This window comes from Mizuhopecten yessoensis, unplaced genomic scaffold, assembly GCF_002113885.1.
Source record: "Mizuhopecten yessoensis strain PY_sf001 unplaced genomic scaffold, ASM211388v2 scaffold10533, whole genome shotgun sequence".
Lineage (NCBI taxonomy): Eukaryota > Metazoa > Mollusca > Bivalvia > Pectinida > Pectinidae > Mizuhopecten > Mizuhopecten yessoensis.
The window spans coordinates 244,457-266,398 of record NW_018408594.1 but is presented as its reverse complement, the minus strand read 5'-3'; the positions used below and the strand labels follow the sequence as shown (position 1 = coordinate 266,398).

General features: G+C 37.7%; 1 protein-coding gene across 2 annotated transcripts in view; it reads left to right on the top strand.

Moving 5' to 3' along the window:
- The first annotated feature begins 1,799 nt into the window (after positions 1-1,799).
- The window catches only part of LOC110461011 (leucine-rich repeat serine/threonine-protein kinase 2-like), a 52,959-nt gene continuing 32,816 nt past the window's right edge, over positions 1,800-21,942 (top strand). The window contains exons 1-2 of one of the 2 annotated variants that reach the window (XM_021514272.1): positions 1,800-1,867; positions 5,780-6,949. In XM_021514272.1, coding sequence (XP_021369947.1) covers positions 5,827-6,949 — 1,123 coding nt within the window. In that variant the 5' untranslated portion in view covers positions 1,800-1,867; positions 5,780-5,826. Of the gene's footprint in view, positions 1,868-5,779; positions 6,950-13,136; positions 13,345-21,942 lie in introns of those variants that run through there. The other variant, XM_021514274.1, reaches the window with a different exon arrangement.

Below are 21,942 nucleotides of genomic sequence, written 5' to 3'. Positions count from 1 at the left end.
TTATTGATAATGGCGCATTATAAATATGTAATATAAAAGACTATTCCATGATCGCCTGTAGTTCCAAAAAGGTACAGTCAGAAAGAAAAAAATCTCCAGCTTTTAAATGAATATCAAAAATGAAATGAGAAAGAACATGGAGGCCACGGGGGAACAACAGAGCAGGGAATCGACGTTGTTCAATAGCTTGATTTGTGCAAACATAATAGCAGAATGCTTAGATGTTAGTACATGTAAGACCAGAGTGAAAACGTCACAAAATAGGAAACATCGCTGGGAATTTTAAATGCCACCGACATATAACACCGGAAACTTAGACGAGAATGACCTAGCGCTAGAGCATGGGTTTGCGATGTCATTTACAGATATATTGAGGAAACTAGACCACTTTACGGAACAAATGCATTTGAATTCGCGACAGGTTCAGGTACTGGCCGTTGGTCGGTGTTCTATTCTCCGGGAACTCCGGCTTTTCTCCACCTCAAAACCTGACACGTCCTTAAATGACCATAGCTGTTAATAGGACATAAAACACAAACAAACAAACAAGCAAATCAGGGAAATCCTAGTTTAAAGCCTCGAACGAGTGGCTCAAAAGAAAGTTTCAAGGCTATCTGCAAGCTGTTGGTATTTTTAATAATATTTGAGTCATCATAGCAACTTTCAATATTCAAATTGACGTTTGTCTTTTAACCTTTAAGTTTGTTTGACGGTTTTTTGCATTGTTTTTTTTCGACCATTTGTTGGCCCTAATGACCTATCCTGTGTTGATGGTCCATTAAGCATTTAATAATAATAATAGTAATAAGGACCAAAGTTTCAAAACAAAGGGAACCATGAGGTATTGGGGTCGTGAGCAGGATTGGTTTGATATAACATTGGCGACTGTCCTATGATCATTTTAGAATGTGCATCCAGGGGTAAATTTGCATGTGGGAAAGCCAGTGACGTAAGTTTTTTTTTTCAAATCTACGTGGTTTTAAGGTTCATGGTATTCCGCTGCGTAAAACTTCTATTTGTATGCGTTTGTCGCGATTGTTGACCATTGAGCTTAGAAGTCTTTTGGAAACATAGTGTTTAGTTGAGTTTATCGCGCACCTAGATAAAATTGATCTCGCGACAAACCCTGAAAATGCAGTGTGATAATCTATAACTATTTAACTGCTTTCAGTTGGTATTCATAGGCATTATAAATACTAACAGGACAGAGGTCAACTAAATGAAGCGCGCTAATTAGGTACGTCCTGGGAACAGAATCCACTGTCTTCCTCGCATGGGTAAAAACTATGTTATATATAAAAGTGGGGTGTCCTCAGATATTTAATGTTTTGTACTGATGATGTATCATCGTCCTTATAAAGCAGCGTACGCCCCTGAGGGCTACCGGATACGAATAGTCTTTGTCCCTTTAAGGCCTTCCTCAGACCTGAGAGGATTCCCGATACGGATGTTTTTTTTTCTGCTTACAATGAATCGTTCGTCCCGAAAGGTAATCGGGTACGGACTATGTATAGAGGGGTTTTATTAGTTTTTTTTATGAATTGTATTTGTGGTATTGAATGTTTTTGAATATCTTCATTCCCAAAAAAAATGTTTGGGATTTTCCAAAGATATATATTCAAGCATTACGTTTATGGTGTTTGTTTTTTTTAATATTCCGTACTTTTAAGCTAACCATACTTTAAGGACACTGGCTCCGATACGTAGAGATAACACGTTACATGGTCTCGTGTTGCCTCCCGGGCAGATTATGTGACGTCACATCCTCTCCATCATGACCCTTAACACCTTTTCAACACTTATGACGTTATTGATACTCCGGAAAACTTATAATGCATCATTGTAACGCTAGCTGTTCAGGTTACAAGTAAGTAAATCATATTTATTTTGTTAATTAACAGTTATGTTCAGCAAAGAAGAAAATACCTTCGTTGCAAATGCAACCGGTTTGCCCGAATGTGACAATCTTTCTCTTTCTATTTCTCTCTTTTTCTTTGACTCTACCTGTCTTATTATGCCTTACTTCGTGTCTCACTCCGTCTCTTCTTCCTCTCACCTTTCTATTTCCATATGAAATATACTTATATATATTGCGTAAATAGTGTTATCGGGTAATTGTGTATAGTCATGTATTTTGAAGGAAATGACTGTGATAAGTTGTACAACATCGTGTCCCATTCTTTTGTAAATATTTAGTTGCAATAAAATACATGCATTTTTAAATCTATACATGAATCATTTTTAATTTCCCCTGTCCATATTCTAAGTATATATTATTTAAATTACATATATTATAATGCGAGAATGAATCACATAGTAAAAAGGTAAATTACATTGTGATTTAGGTCTATTTTAGTTTCAGCTTTTAGATGAACTGCACTTATGTTATTTATATGTTAGATATACATTAGAGGTATTCTGTTAACGGAAATACATATACAGTATAGTGAATGAATATTTCCTGGTTTATTATTCATTTATTTATATTTTCGCTGCAATGCCAGTATGCAAACAAAGTAAACTTGGTTTCGGGTCACCAGACTATGAACCGGGACGAGTAATAATGATAATTCGAGGTTCTTATATACCGCTTTATCACAACCTAGTTCAAAGGTCGTTTCAAAGCGGTTCACAAATTATTATTGTTATCCGTAGTTAAAGGCCCTTTGAAACCAGCCAATGTCTTTCTCAACTCCCTCAAAGTATACAAGCTGATGCTGCCATTTCGGCGTTCACAGCTAGCAATCAACAAGTCTAGCACTGCCCAACCACATGCTCATTTACAGCTGAGTAGACTGGAACAAGTGGAGTAAAGTACATTGTTCAAAGATGCAACACAGTGCCGTGACTCGAACCCGAAACCCTCGGTCACGAGCCCGGCGTCCTACCGCTAGACTACCGTGCCTATTAATAAGTAGTATTACATTGTACGAACGTGACCCAAAAGTAAACAAACAATACGGAGTCACGTTCGGATCTTTTTTTATATCTTTGGACGACAAATTGCATATTTCATTATAAAACCGTAGCGATTATGTCTATTTCAATCAAAATCACCATATTCTTTTATGCGGAAATAAATTGTTATTTTCAAAACACACAACGATTCTTGGCTTCGACCACACCACAGGTCAAGGCTGATAGTATAAAAACGTTCTCTCACTACTCCACTGTCTGGCACGTCTGTTGTCTGCTTTGTTTAAAATGAAATGTCACTGTAAGTTTCACCTGGCTGAAGGAACACGAGGAGAGAAGGAATACGCTTCCCATGGTTTACAATGATGTCGAAAAGATAGATATTAACTCTTAGTTCCATTGCCACCTCTAAACATTCAAAATATTTCTCCAATATCAACAAAAAACGCGTCACTCAATTGTCGAATTTAACGGATATGCCTCCGCGGTGTGACGCCATGAAGAAACGACGTCAATCATCATAGCGATATACAATATTTTTACCTTTTAAGTTTCTTTAATGATTGTTACAATACTGTTTATACGAAATGATAAAGACAATGTTTTGAAGTTGTTGTGTCCACGGATTATATTTGAACGTTTAGTTCGATGAAAGTAATTGCACGTACGTTTGGCTGTTCGCCCAATCGAATATTTTTTTTATTTTTGTGTACTGTTGTCATTATTTTTTAAAGCGGATAGTATTTCTACTTGGTGAGAAATGATATAGAGTATTTCTACTGGGTGAGATATGATATAGAGTATTTCTACTGGGTGAGATATGATACATAGTATTTCAAACCGGTGAGATATGATACATAGTATTTCAAACCGGTGAGATGTGATACATAGTATTTCTACTGGGTGATATATGATATAGAGTATTTCTACTGCGTGAGATATGATATAGAGTATTTCTACTGGGAGAGATATGATATAGAGTATTTCTACTCGGTGAGATATGATACTTAGTATTTCTACTTGGCGAGATATGATATAGAGTATTTCTACATGGTGAGATATGATGTAGAGTATTTCTACTGGGTAAGATATGATATAGAGTATTTCTACTGGGGGAGATATGATATAGAGTATTTCTACATGGTGAGATATGATGTAGAGTATTTCTACTGGGTGAGATATGAGATAGAGTATTTCTACTGGGTGAGATAGGATATAGAGTATTTCTACTGGGTGAGATCTGATATAGAGTATTTCTACTGGGTGCGATATGATGTAGAGTATTTCTACTGGCTGCGATGTGATATAGAGTATTTCTACTTGGTGAGATATGATATAGAGTATTTCTATTGGGTAAGATATGATATAGAGTATTTCTACTCCGTGAGATATGATACTTAGTATTTCTACTTGGCGAGATATGATATAGAGTATTTCTACATGGTGAGATATGATGTAGAGTATTTATACTGGGTGAGATATGATATCGAGTATTTCTACTGGGTGAGATATGAGATATAGTATTTCTACTGGGTGAGATATGAGATAGAGTATTTCTACTGGGTGAGATCTGATATAGAGTATTTCTACTGGGTGCGATATGATGTAGAGTATTTCTACTGGCTGCGATGTGATATAGAGTATTTCTACTTGGTGAGATATGATATAGAGTATTTCTACTGCGTGAGATATGATATAGAGTATTTCTAATGGGTGATGTATGATAATAGTATTTCTACTGGGTGAGATATTATATAGAGTATTTCTACGGGGTGAGATATGAAATAAAGTATTTCTACTGGGTGAGATATGAGATAGAGTATTTCTACTGAGTGAGATATGATATAGAGTATTTCTATTGGGTAAGATATGATATAGAGTATTTCTACTAGGTGAGATATGATATTGAGTATTTCTGGTGAGATCTGATACATAGTATTTCAAACCGGTGAGAGATGATACATAGTATTTCTACTGGGTAAAATATGATATAGAGTATTTCTACTCGGTGAGATATGATACTTAGTATTTCTACTTGGCGAGATATGATATAGAGTATTTCTACATGGTGAGATATGATGTAGAGTATTTATACTGGGTGAGATATGATATCGAGGATTTCTACTGGGAGAGATATGATATAGAGTATTTCTACATGGTGAGATATGATGTAGAGTATTTATACTGGGTGAGATATGATATCGAGGATTTCTACTGGGAGAGATATGATATAGAGTATTTCTACATGGTGAGATATGATGTAGAGTATTTCTACTGGGTGAGATATGAGATAGAGTATTTCTACTGAGTGAGATTTGATATAGAGTATTTCTGCTGGGTGAGATATGATATAGAGTATTTCTACTAGGTGAGATATGATATTGAGTATTTCTGGTGAGATATGATACATAGTATTTCAAACCGGTGAGATATGATACATAGTATTTCTACTGGGTGATATATGATGTAGAGTATTTCTACTGGGTGAGATATGATATAGAGTATTTCTACTGGGTGAGATATGATATAGCGTATTTCTACTGGGTGAGATATGATATAGAGTATTTCTACTGGGTGAGATATGATACTGAGTTTTTGCACTGCCATATTATTTGTATTTACATGTACAGTATTCAAAGAGTATTTGTACTGCCGTACTGTTTGAAATATACAGTATTCGCACTGTTATTTTTTAAACTAATATTCATGCTGCAGTATTATTTGTGTAAAATGAACAAGCGTATTCATACTGCCGTGTTATTTGTACATTCTACAAGCTAACATTTTAATCCGGAGTGATATTTTATGGGACAGGATAACAATGTTGTCTAATTTAACACACTACTCCTTTGATAATTGACAGGTAAACACCACACTGGATTATCATACCCTGGCCAGAATACAGTAACTATGGACGCCGGACTGCGCGCCCACGCTTTACCCGAGACGTCATCGGAAAACTGTCAAGTTGAGAACGACATGGGGAGTAACAGCGCGGGCTGTAACAATAAATATTATCGTGTCGGATGGAGGACCCAAACAACCAGTATGAAAGAATCGCCAACGCTGAGAAGCCCGTACGGCGAAAATACTTTAGTTTTAAACGGGACCAAACATAATTTGGACGAACAGAATGACGAGAGGACCGAATGTGAAGAGAGACCCTGTTATGCTAGCAGTGAAGCCCGAGGATGCAAAAATGGTAATTTGTCGGGTCAAATGTCACACTATGATATAACGTCTGACATGTTCGGTAGTACTAACTCGAACGGGAGCCTGGATAATGTCGGGTTGGCAGCAATGGATCGAGTGAAATCTTTACAGAAAGCATGTTCTGTTATATCGGAGTCGGACGAAACCGAATGTACTAGTTTTGTACCGGAAGTAACGTCACCTAACACGAAAAGTAACGAAAACGGAAGAGCATCATTGAAAGAACGAAGGAAAACGTATGCCATGCTAGATAACATTCCGCCGCCCCAGGACAAGAGTATAGACGAGGACGAGGGAGGCCCCAGAATGACAATGAGGAGGAACTCCATGATGTGCTTCAGTAAATCAAGGGACAGTCAGGATTCGGTGGAGTCAATCGGATCCCGGAAAACCTCTATAGTTGAAAGTAGGAAAGCCTCTTCAGAAAGAAAGCCCGGGCCTTCGCTTCGACGTGCAAGCTTCGCGGTGCCGCAATATCTGAAGCGAGAGAATAGTTTTTCAGAAAGTGAGTTTTACCGACGGACGAGTCATGATGTAACAAGACCTGAAACGACAGAAGATACAAAGGAAACTTTGCGTGTTTTGAAAGACGCTACATCGAGCTGGAAGAAAGTGAACATTAAGTTAAACGTTCCTGTTCAAGAGGTTCGGAACGGCCCCAGAGCTGTTCGTTTTACCTATCTAGAAGACTTACAAAGCGCTCTCGAGATTCTTCTGGGTACGCGAGAAGCAGTTGTCATCCTTAAGTCAAGGAAATTACCTGAAATTCTGACGTCATCCAATGGTGGTGAACACAGGAGGGGTGTCCAGAAGTCTGAAGGTAAGTCAAGCTTGGATTTGGTATGCTTTTATTTGATTCATCGTCCTATTATCAGCTAAGGTCATTGAAGGACGTCCTATATGTATGCATGTATTCGTGTGTGCTGGGGTAGGTATGTTGGTGTACTTGCTTTCTTGTGATAGCGCTGATTTGATGCCGAAAACTTAATCAATGGGAGTTACCAAAACGTTTGAAACTTGACACAACACACACACCTTTCTTTTTCAACAGTAGCGTGGACCAATTTAGATTTCACACCTTTCGGTCCTTAGCCTCACCGACGAGTCCTAGATGATTTCCTATTTAGCATTCTGTATATTTAACCAATTTTAAAAGCAACTTTATAGATTTACTTTTTCACAATAAACTGTTTAGCCTTCTCTATTTTTTAAACGGAAAAAATAACAGAACTACATAACTTTAAAACGACAGGAAGAGTCCATGTATAATTCCTTTTCTGTAACACTAAATATACGATGACGTCATGAAGTTAGCACAGGTAAACTATGTTATCATTGATGCTTAAATAGAATTTGTAGAATTAGTCGTCCCCGATCCATTTGTACGGAGTTTCGATCATTATCAACACTTGTACCTTATCTACGGATACGATAGCACGAGAAATGGCCTAGAACAGTGACGTCATTTCCCGTAGCTCTGTGATAGGCCGAGCTGATTAATGACCCTGGTATAGATAAACTATCCCCCTCCGTTTTCAGATAGCTTGCCTGTTCACAGGGACTGTATCGGTATTTATACCGTAATCTGAGACCACTGTCGATGTATTCTACAGATGACGTTTATTTTTAACTATTTATCGGACTTCACACACATACTGCAGACACATAAATTAAGTATATTTTTAAGGAAAATAATTCACATTATAGGAATCTAAATCTGTCGTATAACTAAATGGAGATTTGTTTGTTTAAGTGTTAAGCTCTCCACAACAATCACAGTCATATATGCAGAAGCATGAATATGGAAAAAGTGACTCTGTGATTAGAGATAATGTCACAGGAAAGATAATTCAATTTGCGTAGTTTCAACAACACAAAATTAGTCTTTCCGACGGTAAGAAGCATTTGTGTACATCAAAATGTGGTTTTTAAAGCAAGAAAGTAATTTGGGTCGATGTGTCGTATATACCATCATAGGGGGAGGGTTAGGGGAAGGGAAGCATTTTACCGAAAATATAAATCTAAACTCCAAAAATGGCAAAAGTATTCTCAACACCTCAGTTTATGTCCAAATATAGCTGTTACACATTAGCATGTCCCTGTGATACAAAGTATTGCCCTAGGGGCAATGGGGCAATGGGGACGTTAAATCCGAAACAAAGAAAGAAACATGATAATTATATAATAAGCTTGACATTAACAAAATCATTGACAAAATTTTCAAATGATAACATAAATATCTTCTCGTGACAAACGGGTAAGCATAAAACAACGCGAAACCAGAAAACAGAGGGTGAAACTAAATCCTTAATTATTCTATATAATTTAAGTGTGGGATGTTATACTTGAACCATTAGTTGTAAATGTGTCGTTGAATATATGTATTAAAAACTACACTACAAACACCCGGTTCAGTAAAATACGAATTAAGCAATGAATGTTTTAGCAAATGTTGTTATGGTCCTATAACACACATTGCTATTGATGACAAACTTAATAAAGCCCGGATATTGTGTGTTAAAGGACCATAACAATATTTGCTAAAGTATTGATTGTTTATATTTACATTTTCATAATAAAGTAATTATGCTTTATTTAGTTATTTCGAACAGTTCTTTGAACAGTAAATCAGGTCTTGACAACAATGAAATCGATGAAGTTAAAATAGAGATTGATGACGTTACAATAGCAAATGTTGTTATAGTCTTATAACAACATTTGCCTTATCGATGCATTGCAATGTAAGGATGCAGAGCAAATGTAAATATACAAAAAATAAACTAATATTTTATATTTTATCATTATTGGTAACGCTTGTTTAGTTTACCATCATCTCCGACTATTTACACAATCATACACACAATACTTAACAGCAGGTACAGGGCCTACAGGGATGGAGAGACGGGGTATGCTGGACATCGTTGTTACAGGGTTAAGCTCGGGTTGGCTGAGGTTGTCAGGAACGACAGACAACTGAGCAGATACGTCATTGATACAGAGTAACGTGGACAATGTGTACTCTAGGATTACAGGGGAAGATAACTGGCCGCAGTGTGTACGCTGAGTGACATTTATCTCAATAGTTGGGACACTTAACTGTGTTTGATAACGCTACTTCACACAGGCGAGTTCACGGAACCGACATCTTATAGCTTGTGTTGTTGCCTGACTCTCTCTATGAAAAGCAATAAAACAATTTGACTATATTCAGAGTGAAAATAGCGTAATTCATATACAGCCATGAATAAGTCAAAACTATTTTCATGGGAAGCTTTCGAACTAACACACGTTTCCTTACCACAAACGCGTCCAAGCATGTATTTGATCTCGATTAAAGCTCTTAGTGAACACTGACGTCGTTTGTTTAAGAGCAGACGTTCCCGAACATGACTGTCGCTCTAAGAGAATGTTTTCAAGAAATATCAGAGCAGGGTTTACTGGAATTTGTTGAAAACAAATGTAGTCCATACAGATATTTGTAAGTAACAAAACAGTTAGTTCCTGCCCTTTCAGTCAAGAGTCAAAGTAGTTTTTCCAAGCTGGTGAACTATTTTCCAAGGCCGTACTGTATACTATGTGTAGTGGTTAAGACGAATCCTGACTCCACTTGTCGTTAACTAATATTTACAGTAGATACAATTCAATGTATCTTGACTTCAGTATTCAGGTTGGCAAAACAATCCAAATAAACATCTGTTTTACTTCTTATTGATCTTTTTATTTCCCCTTTTCAAACATGTTTTTATCGCGGAAGATTGTCGACGTCAATATTGAAAGTTGTGTCACGCACATAGATCTGACACCAAAATGATAATATATTTATAACGTTTAGTCCAAATTGTAGTAATCCAACATTTTGGAAATTAAAAAAAAAAATATTAGTTTAAAATCTCTTCCCTTTTGAAAAAGCAAAATTTAGCTTTGATTAGACATTGACAAATTAGGCATGAATAAATTCTGGACTTATTTTTGGTGGTAGGTAAATCTTGTATGCCGTTTCCGGTCCCGGACTAAAACCCCGTACAAATGTACCAGGAATATAAAGATACTTTAATATCTCTTTAACGCATTAGTTTATATATTATTATTTTTTTAAATTATACAATATTTTCAAACATTCTTTTTCAAATCTGACATTGAGAAAAAGAATGTAATATTTTGATAACTTAGAAATCGTCGATACTGTATATTTCAAGGGGTAAAACTTTTACGCCGCAGTCAACCGTGAAAATGACCGATTTTTATAAATTATCTGAAATATAGAGTCCAATGGCATATTAATGTCAGTTCCATGTAACAAAAATAAAATCTTGTTTGTAATTACATCAGTTTCAATGAAAACAAGAGGCCTAGAGGGCTTGTATCGCTCTCATGATAAATGTGAGCAAAATTGAAGTTGGAATAGCTAGATGTTGCTGGTAGTGTACATGTATTACATGGTTAGTCAAGGATTATATATATATGGAATTGGACAAAATCCTGTCATTTCTAAAGAAAATTAGGATTTTGAAAAATTTGCTATGTTTCCACTATTGGGTCCCGCCCCTCTGCCTCCAGGGGGTCAGACCCACCGTTGATACAAATTTAAGTCCCCTTCACCGAAGGATGCTTTAGACCAAACATGGAAAAAACTCCTGTCATTCCTACAGAAGAAGAAGGATTTTAAAGCTATCTTGCTATTTTCCCTATTTTGCCCCGCCCCTCTACCCCAGGGGGTTCAAACACCATTTATACAAAATTGATTTCCCTTCCCCATAGGATGCTACTATTCAAATTTTGTCAAAATATCTTCATTCAAAGAGAAGAAGACAGATATTAACGCTATTCCTCTATATCCCTTATTGGGCCCAAGTGTCAGACCCTCCCTTTATACAAAATGAGTTTCCCTTTACCCAAGGGTGCTTCATACCAACTTTGGACAAAAATCTGTCATTCCTACAGGAGAAGAATTTTAAAGAATTTGCTAAATAACCCCTATCTGGCCCCACCCCGCAGGCCCTAGGTGGGTTAGACCCACAAGTTATACAAAATTGATTTCCCTCCCCCATAGGATGCTACTGTTCAAATTTGGTTAAAATACCTTCATCCCAACGGAAGAAAAAGGATATTAACGCTATTCCTCTATATCCCATATTGGGCCACCGCCTCTCTACCCCCGGGGGTGGGGTGGGGGTCAGACCCACCCTTTATACAAAATGGGTTCCCCTTCACCCAAAGGTGCTTCCTACCAAAATTGGACAAAAGTCTGTCATTCTTACAGAAGACGGATTTTGAAGAATTTGCTTTGTTTCCTCTATTGGGCACGCCCCTCTGCCCCCAGGGGGGTACACTCACTGTTATACAACTTGAGTCACCCTGGCCCAAGGATGTTCCAGACTAAATTAGGATATAATCCCTTAATCGCTATGGTAGAAAAGGGATTTTAAAGGTTTAAATTTATTTCTGATATTGGGCCCCGTCCCTCTGCTCCAAAGGGGGCTACACCCACTGTTATACAACTTGAGTCACCTTGGCCCAAGGATGTTCCAGACTAAATTAGGATAAAATCCCTTAATCGCCAAGATAGGAGAAGGATTTTAAAGGTTTTACCTCTATTTCCCCTATTGGGGCCTGCCCATCTGCCCCCAGGGGGGCACACCCACTGTTTATACAAAATCGGGTCACATTGGCCTAAGGATGCTTCAGACTAAATTTAGTCAAAATATACTGGACCGTTCAGGACAAGTAGCGTTTGAAAGGAAAAGTTCACAGACGAACGGACGCTGGACCAGGTGAGCTTAAAAAAAATACCTTTTTCAAATGAAATGTCGACTTTATTATGATCACAGGTGTTTGATTTACTCTCGTACCCGTGGTAAGGAGAGATCAGTGCGTGAAGCTATGTCGATATCAAGCAGAATTCTTAGCCATTCTTACATTTATAGGAATGTTACCAGGCTCTGCGACGAGGACGCAGTTCTACATAAGAAGCCATTTTTTAACTATATATATATATAAGATTAATAATAGTTCACAACATAAAACTTCTTGATGGTTATAATAACTTGAAAAAAATTGTTCTATGATTGAAATATATATTTTTTTCAAAAGGAATTTACTGTTTATTCACTGCACATTATAAGTTTTAATAGAACACAAATACATAAAAAAATAGCAAAAACACATCAGTTTTAAGTTGAACTGAAAATTGTGAATTGTAATTATAAATAGACGTATTCAAAAAAATACCTGCTGTAGTTGTTTTTAGTAAAATGAATAATTATTGCTGATATTAGGAATGGAGTACAGTCATTAACAATACATAATTAGAACAATAACATGTAAAAAAAATCAAAAGAATTTTCAACGCAGAAAGTATATGTTAAAACAAGGGACAATTACTTACAGGTTTGTTCAGTACATAGGCGATGAGACCAATAAAACTTTCCTTAGAAAAATGTAAATCTGACAGATCACTTACACATCTTTTATAAAACCATCTGTCACAGCCAGCATCACAAGATACCATGTCATACAATACATTTTAGACGCGATACCCATCTGATTCGCAATCAATACAAATATCAAATTATAAAGAAGTCTTTTTAAACACATAAGCTTTAAAAATACTTTTCTCATTCCTTACCGATATCAACTGATGACGTGCTGATGAGGGAGACCTAACATTAGCTCGACCCTGCAAAATTGCTTTAACATGGTTTCCAGTTTGGTTCCTCTTAAAAATGGTTGAAGGTTGTTATCACTAAAACTAGCTGACTTAACAGTACATAGGCGATGAGACCAATACAAATTTCCCTAGAAAAATGTAAATCTGACAGATCACTTACACATCTATTATAAAACCATCTGTCACAGCCAGCATCACAAGATACAATGTCATAAAATACATTTTAGACGCGATACCCATCTGATTCGCAATCAATATACATATCAAATTATAAAGAAGTATTTATTAACACATAAGCTATAAAATACTTTTCTCATTCCTTGCCGATATCAACTGATGGCGTGCTTATGAGGGAGACCTAACATTAGCTCGACCCTGCAAAATTGCTTTAACATGGTTTCCAGTTTGATTCCTCTTAAAAACGGTTGAAGGTTGTTATCACTAGAACTAGCTGACTTGAGCTGCTTTAAAACTGATCGAAATGTTTTCTTATTCCCGTGAGCTCGAGGAACAAAAAAGGTCTCATCGCCCGTGTACTGAACAAATATGTAAGTATAATTGTCCCCTGTTTTAACATATACATTATGCGGTGAAAATTCTTGAAATTGTTGTTGATGTGATTGTTTTAATTAAATGCATTGAATATTTCAGCAATAACTATTCACTTTACTATTTTCTTTTAAAATGTTGTTTATACAAAATATTTCAATTCATAATATCATATTCATGATCTGATACGCCTTAATACAGCCCCAACTTTGGCGTTTCATTAAGAAAATACATTTTAATTTGAGATACACAAACTGTCATAGATAACATTTTACCAACGTTGTACGAATATTCGGCTTGCCCATTTGCGAAATCACTTCAAAACGGCATGTTTGACTGCACGGACAATCCCTGGGTTGCTACCAATAAGCCCAAAACCTGAACGGAACCGATTGCGTTAACGAGCTATCCGTCCGCGACGTCCTGTAATCCGCCCAGTTCTTCTGCCACGTCATTGTGTAGCACGTCTGGACGGGTGCAGAAGGCATCTGCGATTTACACGACGGGATTGGGCAGGCATTTTGTTTACGGACGAGTCGCGAGTCCACCTGGATAGTAGTGGCGGCCGTTCAAGAGTGTTCATCGCGTTGGAGAACGTTTCCGTGACGCGTGTGTGGTACAACGACGTTCTTTCGGCGGAGGCAGCGTAATGATTTGGGGCGGCATCACAGCCAACGGTAGAACGCCTCTTGTGGTTGTTAACGGGAATTAGAACGCGCTACGTTACCGTGACGAAATCCTCCGGACCCACGTCGTTCCATTCGTGCAAGGGCAGCAACGTCACATTACGCTACAGCAGGACAACGCCAGGCCACACACAGCTCGTGTCGCTTTGGACTTTCTGGCCCAGCAGAACGTTGACGTGTTACCCTGGCCTGCTGTATCCCTCGATCTGTCGCCCATTGAACACGTCTGGGATGAAATGAAGCGCAGATTACGGGTATTACCGGTGACGTTGGCTGATTTGGCTGCAGCGTTGGTACAGATCTGGAATGCCATCCCACAAGCATTCTTGAACCGTCTGATAGGCTCCATTCGTCGACGTTGCCAGGCTTGCATTCAGGCAAACGGTGGATATACGAGGTATTAACTTTGTTAACTCAGTATTGACCCCTACTGTGTAAACGTCACTCCTGAGCGGAACCTATTGATTCCGTAACGTGGAAAATGGAATGCAACTGTTAATAAATAACAAATAAATTGTCCCTGAAAACCTTGTTGGTCTACGTCATACACATTTATTTTTTATAACACATTTTAGGCATGCACAGTTTCTTTTTCCCGCTAGTATAGTATGCATATTTAGCATGAGTCTTCCTGGCGACATAGCTTGACGAAATAAACTCCCCTCAGCAAGGGTACGGGAAGCACTCGCGATCACATCAAAGTCAGCATTTCATATGAAAAATGTCGTTTATTTCAACGAGACTTACAGCCTTTTTATAAACAATAAGGTATTTTCTTCTATATATCTGAAAACAACATGTTAGTTATCTTTGTTATATACTTACTGAAAAATACGTTGTTTTTTGTATATGCGATACGACACAATTGCTTTAACCCATATCAGCCCTCGCTGTATCACACCCCTAAACCCGTATCAGCCCTCGCTGTATCAGTCCGCAAAACACGTATCACACCCCTTTTGGAACACTTCTAATTTTTCCCATCAACGTTATTCGGAACCTTTTAGATTTTTTTCGTTTTTCAAAAGTTCAAAAGAAAAAAAAGGTCATAAGGTAGAAGGTCTATCCGTATCTTATTGGTAAGTATGTAATAAACAGAACAAAACATGCCTTTTTCCATATCAAAGCCTTCGTCCCAGGGGCTGATATTTGAGTCTCGGGTTAATACTGGTTGTGATATGGAAAAAGGCATGTATTATTCTCTATCTATATTTCTAATAATATGTGAAAACCGTAAATTTTTACCCCCTTGAAACGCACATTATTGTCAATTTCAATATTATCAGACGATTTAAAGTTTTCATCCAAGTGTCACATTTAGAAAACGATTGTTTGTTGTTTGTTTGAACTTCAAACCAATGAAAATACCGATCTCGTTGTTGAGAAATTATAATTTCTCTATTGCCCTGGAACATAGTTCTGTACAATTGATTTGTCAAAGATTTTCGAATATTTACGTAAAATTGATTAAAAAATGAAATATGGCAATTTCGCAGTACTTATATTCGCAGGACTTATCCTTTTGCAATTTACTTTCTTTTGTTGAAATAAGTATGTAAATTTCCCTTTTTTTCGTTGGCAGGCCGATATGACTTGACCAACTGACCAATAAGCTAACGTATTTCACAGAGCACAATGATACATCTGTTTGGTTGTTTTTTGATGTGTCAATGTACGCTACGAGTTTCCTCCCTTTACACGTGTGTGTTAAAGACCTCCCAACAGTAGAGCACCTGTTACTAAATAGAAATAATATTATAGTGAAGACGTTGATTGGTGATAATGTGCAGACATTGTCTTTTATATAGTTTTACTTTTAAGAATGATAATTGATAAATAGCAAGTTCGGGGAAAGATACTCCTACAGGTTTGGGACAAAGAACATACCCGCGTTATCTACTCCACGTCGTACGGCGACTTAGTGGGCGACGTTTAGATTTCGACTTTTTCGTTAGAACTGTATTTCTGCACTTGGTTTCGCAACATTACACGGAAGATTGTTCCATAAATCAACAGTTATATGTGTAAACGATATATATTGATCACAGTGTTTTGTGGTTGTAGCATGAAGCATGGCTATATGTTTCTTTAAAATGATATATTTAATATCCGACACAGTTACTGATCATTACCTATTCCGTCTTTTCGTATTGCAGAGTTATCTGCTCTTGTGAGCAGGTATTGACTGTTACGTCATTTGTTCGTGAGAGTAACGTTATGATTTTTTGAGAAAACGACGTAATTTTCTCACACAAACTAATGACGTAACAATCAATACCTGCTCACAAGAGCAGATAACTCTGCAATACGAAAAGAAGGAATATGACGGATCGTCACACACCGATGCCTCCTATTTTATGGCCATGCGATACAACACATTATATTGTATAACTAAAACACCCTTCTGGCTGCACCCGTCAGTTGTAAAATCCAGGAGCAACAAAATAAAATAAAAAAATCTTGGTTTGGTTCCACTTTACTTGAGCGGTAGCATTAGGAGAGTCAGTTGAACATTTATTAGATCTGCTGTAATCATGGTTTGGTTTGGTTCAGTATTGTTTTACGTCCTATCAACAGATATGGTCCTTTAAGGACGACCTCCCCTGTGTGCAATATGCATGCGTGTAGTGTATGCGTGTGTTTTTTGGGAGGCTGCCTGTATGTTCGTGTTTGTCTCTTTGTGATAGCGCGGAACTGATGCCAAAAATGAGACTAAGAAAACTATGGCGACGGACTTGCCTATAATATAGAATGTTCTTAAAATAACGTATAACACTTTTTAAAACGCTATATATATCAATGCTTTGTGTTATCTTGCTAGAACAATAATCACCAGAAATACAGAAAGTACTTATTTACAAATACAATAGTTGGAGAAAGCCTAAAACATTTTCTTATTTTGGTTTAACTTATATCATCAATTCGTTTATCTACATATCGGACTCCTCTATGCTACTTGCGGTAAAAGTAATGAATTATTTCTTAAATGTCAAGAGGCATATATGGCGAAAGAGGAGTGTCCACAACACCCTTGGCTACACTAGATCATCCGTATTAAAGAAATGAACAGACATGAAACTTGTATTTACAAGGTCGATCGGGTGGTGCAGTGGATAGCGCACGTGCCTTTCACCAAGGCGGCCGGGATTCCATTCCCTGATCGGACGTGAAGAGGTATATGGTCACCTTCCCGACAACGCGGGTTTTCTCCGAGTACTCCGGTTTCCTCCAACACTCGGTCCGAAGACACCCCACACACCCCTAGCGCTAACATCCGGACCCACAAGAGTGATTAATATGACTTGTTTCATTATGCAGTAAAATAAGCAAAGTTTATATTTATATTTAAATAATATTTGTATTTGAGCTAACCGTGCTAGACTAAATTCTAATTACACAAGTACGGCCTTCCTCAGAAACGGATTTTCCATCGGCAAATTCATACACACTGGGAGGTTAAATTAGCAGCTACACATTAAAAGTAAAGACGCACCTATTAAACCTAGAAAGTGTATATAGACAACAAAACAAAGTCATTATTATTGTAGTACACCATATGACCGTTTTGTCCATTTTGATTCATCAGAAGTAATAAAAGTAAAAAGAATAAAGATTGAAATAATAACATACACCATTTATATAGCGCCCTATACTGTTTGTAAAATTACTCTTAAGCGCTTTACAACATATGGATACTAGTATTAGTGTAATTGACAAACAAACAAAGGCATACAATCACCATTATACTTTTAGCAAGAAGATATTCACCTCAATGTGCATATCAGTGAATAAATAAAGGGTCGTATGTACATAACGTCTGTGCAAAGAGCCTAAAATGCAGACGTGAAGAGGTGGACTTTATGTTATCACTGTTATAGTACGTGTACTTTTATCGAACGTGGATTAACAGGTTTATTACAAGATCTAAAAGTTAACGATAAAAGATCATGAATTGCGTTGAACAAAATATGGAATATATATAAAGGAGTCCTCCTTTAGTTGTTTGTTGAAGCGGAACCGTAAAACGCAGGCTGGAAATATTTTTTACTGTTAAGAATCAAATAATTAGGTTGCTATGTTACGTATATTTGTATACACTTACCAGACATGTAGGCCTCTTCATTGTTTTCCGATTTCGGTGTGGTTGTGTTCAACGTTGATAGGTGCCGGCCGGTAACACAGTTTAAGGCTAGTAAGCGTAATAGCAGGTATTTCATTGATACATTTAACGCAATTATGAGATTTGTAGGTCTTACTGCAAATGTTTCTGGATGTTGACACATCTATTTATTACCATAAGTAGTTGATTCAGTTATGTTGCAAACCAAAACTTGCAAATATCACGCCGGAAATGACAATTTTCACTGCATATGCGCGCTTGCAACTTTCACGGGACTTGCAACTCTCACGCTACACCGTGAGTCACGATAACGGTACAGAGGCTGGCAGTATACTCCGTTTATTGTACTTGTAGCTTGGACAATGCACAAAGATAGTTTAAAATACTGACCATTTGACCAATAGACCTGGGTAATCACACAAGTCAACAAGTCAAGTGACGTACGATAACTTGGAATATGTCAACGACTAGTTACAATAATGTCCAGGTATAAACAACACAGTGAGCACGGGGGCGTCTAGATAAAGAACAGAGTGAGCACGGGGACGTCTAGATAACAACACAGTGAGCACGGGGGCGTCTAGATAAACAACACAGTGAGCACGGGGGCGTCTAGATAAACAACACAGTGAGCACGGGGCGTCTAGATAAACATCACAGTGAGCACGGGGGCGTTTAGATAAACAACACAGGGAGCACGTGGCGTCTAGATAAACAACACAGTAAGCACGGGGGCGTCTAGATAAACAACACAGTGAACAGGGGGGGGTCTAGATAAACAACACATTGAGCACAGGGACGTCTAGATGAACAACACAGTGAGGACGGGGGCGTCTAGCTAAACAACACAGTGAGCACGGGGGCGTCTAGATAAACGACGTCGTATTCCTAACTCAACTCGAATCAAAAGAAAATCTATATTAATCAACAATGTTATTCAGGTCACCTATTTACAAAACCATTAATATATAATTGGTTTAATTTTTGGACAATGAAGCATGTCTTTACGATGAGAATCGTGCCAATTTTGCTGTAAGAATCCTATTGGCATTTCTAAACCAATATCTGTTGGAAGCGTACACCAACGCTCCGTACGACTTGGGTACTTCCTTGTCAGGTACTTAGTTTATGGTTCCGTAAATAGCCAACTGGTAATTAGCACACACTTATGACGTCGTTAGTACCTCTATATGCATATTCATGTTCGCTTATAGATCTACATTACTTCAAACTCAGGCTAATGAGCACACAATTATGACGTCGTTAGTACCTCTATATGTATAAACATTTATCTTCTTTGCCCCATATATACATGTACCCTAATAGATCTACATCACTTCAAACTCAGACAAAGGTACGTGTTGGCAACATGTCGCAGGAAACTCCAGTGGTGACACTGGTAAAAGGACGGCGAGATTCTGAATCATGTAATGTATATGGGTTTTTTAATTTTAATTTTAATTTTAATTTTCATGTTTTAAGTCTGATTGTATACCCTCCGTGCATGATTTTATACCCTCCGTGTCTGATTCTATACTCTCCGTGTATGATTGTATACCCTCCGTGTCTGATTTTATACCCTCCGTGTCTGATTCTATACCCTCCGTGTATGATTTTATACTCTCCGTGTCTGATTTTATACCCTCCGTGTATGATTGTATACCCTCCGTGTCTGATTTTATACCCTCCGTGTATGATTGTATACCCTCCGTGTATGATTGTATACTCTCCGTGTATGATTGTATACTCTCCGTGTATGATTGTATACCCTCCGTGTCTGATTTTATACTCCCGTGTATGATTGTATACCCTCCGTGTATGATTGTATACCCTCCGTTTATGATTTTATACCCTCCGTGTATGATTGTATACCCTCCGTGTCTGATTTTATACTCTCCGTGTATGATTGTATACCCTCCGTTTATGATTTTATACCCTCCGTGTATGATTGTATCCCCTCTGTGTATGATTGTATACCCTCCGTGTATTATTGTATACCCTCCGTGTATGATTGTATCCTCTCCGTGTATGATTGTATACTCTCCGTGTATGATTGTATACCCTCTGTGTCTGATTTTATACCCTCCGTGTATGATTGTATACCCTCTGTGTATGATTGTATACCCTCCGTGTATGATTGTATACCCTCCGTGTCTGATTTTATACTCTCCGTGTCTGATTTTATACCCTCCGTGTCTGATTGTATACCCTCCGTGTATGTCGTATCCTCTATTCATCTGCAAAGCAGCTTTGTTAAAAGGAATTTTAGACGGATTTCATTTTGTGTCATACGCGTGTATTTTTTCGCTTTCATGTTGACCAAAAGAATGTAGCCTATGAGGGACTGAACTGCAATAAAACTTATATTTGACTATAAGACTTAGACTACTGAGGTGGCATTTATACAACATTGGGAAATGTGAACATTGATAAATATTTAAATGTAGAACTTTGAAAAAGAACATGGAGTCTAAGAACAGGTGCTCGGAAAAGGTAAGCGTCTCTTCTGCTCACCAAGCTATAAAATGTTGTGGTTCGTCATCTGTCCTTTAAAGTATATATTCTCGTTAAAATACAGTCACGTGCAGCAGCTCATCTTTCGTGTCATCTATGTTGAGGAATACTGTCATATAATGTCTCTATTGGTCCCTTTTTAATGTCAGAATTCGTGGAAACGAATCGGTCGACAAAGCTGCATGAGGAGCACGTAACCTGCAACCAGTTAACCAAACACCTTCCTCTGATTTCAAACCTTATGTCACCAGTTTCATCAAAAGCAATTGGAAACAAAGATGGTCAGATATTATTATCAACAAACTCTTTGCAATTCGACCAACTGTAAGTACAAAAATCCCTATCAGTAAATACCGTAGAGAGGAGGTCGTCATTTCACGACTTCGCACGGAACATACATTGTATACTTATGCGTTCTTGATTCGGAGAGAAAATAAGCCACTTTGTCATTCATGCGACGAACATATGACTGTGCCTCAAATAATGATCGAATGTGCCGATTTTAGATCAACATCATAAATGTTAATAATAATATTAAAATCGAGGTTCTTACATTGTATATACCGCTTTATCACAACCTAATTCGTAGGTCGTCTCAAAGCGGTTCACATATTATTATCAATGGTTATTTACTCAACTCCCTGGGAAGCATGAAGCCGGTGCTGCCAGTTCGGCGCACACATTTAGCATTCAACAATTCTAGCACTGCCCAGCCACACACTCATTTACAGCTGAGTAGACTGGAACAAGTAGAGTAAAGAATATTTTTCCAAAATACAACACAGTGCCGTGACGTGACTCGAACCGGCAGCCTATCGGTCACGAACCGGCGTCCTACCACTGAACTATCGTGCGTCTGTGACTAACAAGCTGGGGATACGGGACAAGGAAGCTGTATTAAAATAAAATTGTCGATGCAGGAAGCCAAGCAAAGCAAGNTTTTTGAGAAAACGACGTAATTTTCTCACACAAACCAATGACGTAACAATCAATACCTGCTCTCAAGAGAAGACAACTCTGCAATACGCAAAGACGGAATCGTGCCTCCGTGACTAACAAGCTGGAGATACGGGACAAGGAAGCTGTATTAAAATAAGATTGTCGATGCAGGAAGCCAAGCAAAGCAAACGTTTGATGAACAGATCTGTCAAATGTACCAGAAGCCAGCTATTAGGTTACGTGAAATCTTGGGGACTAATGGTCCACCAGTGGAGTCTATGAACTTGTGGCGTTAAATGATAATTAGAAATGCAGAGAGCCAAATAAAGTTAAAAAAA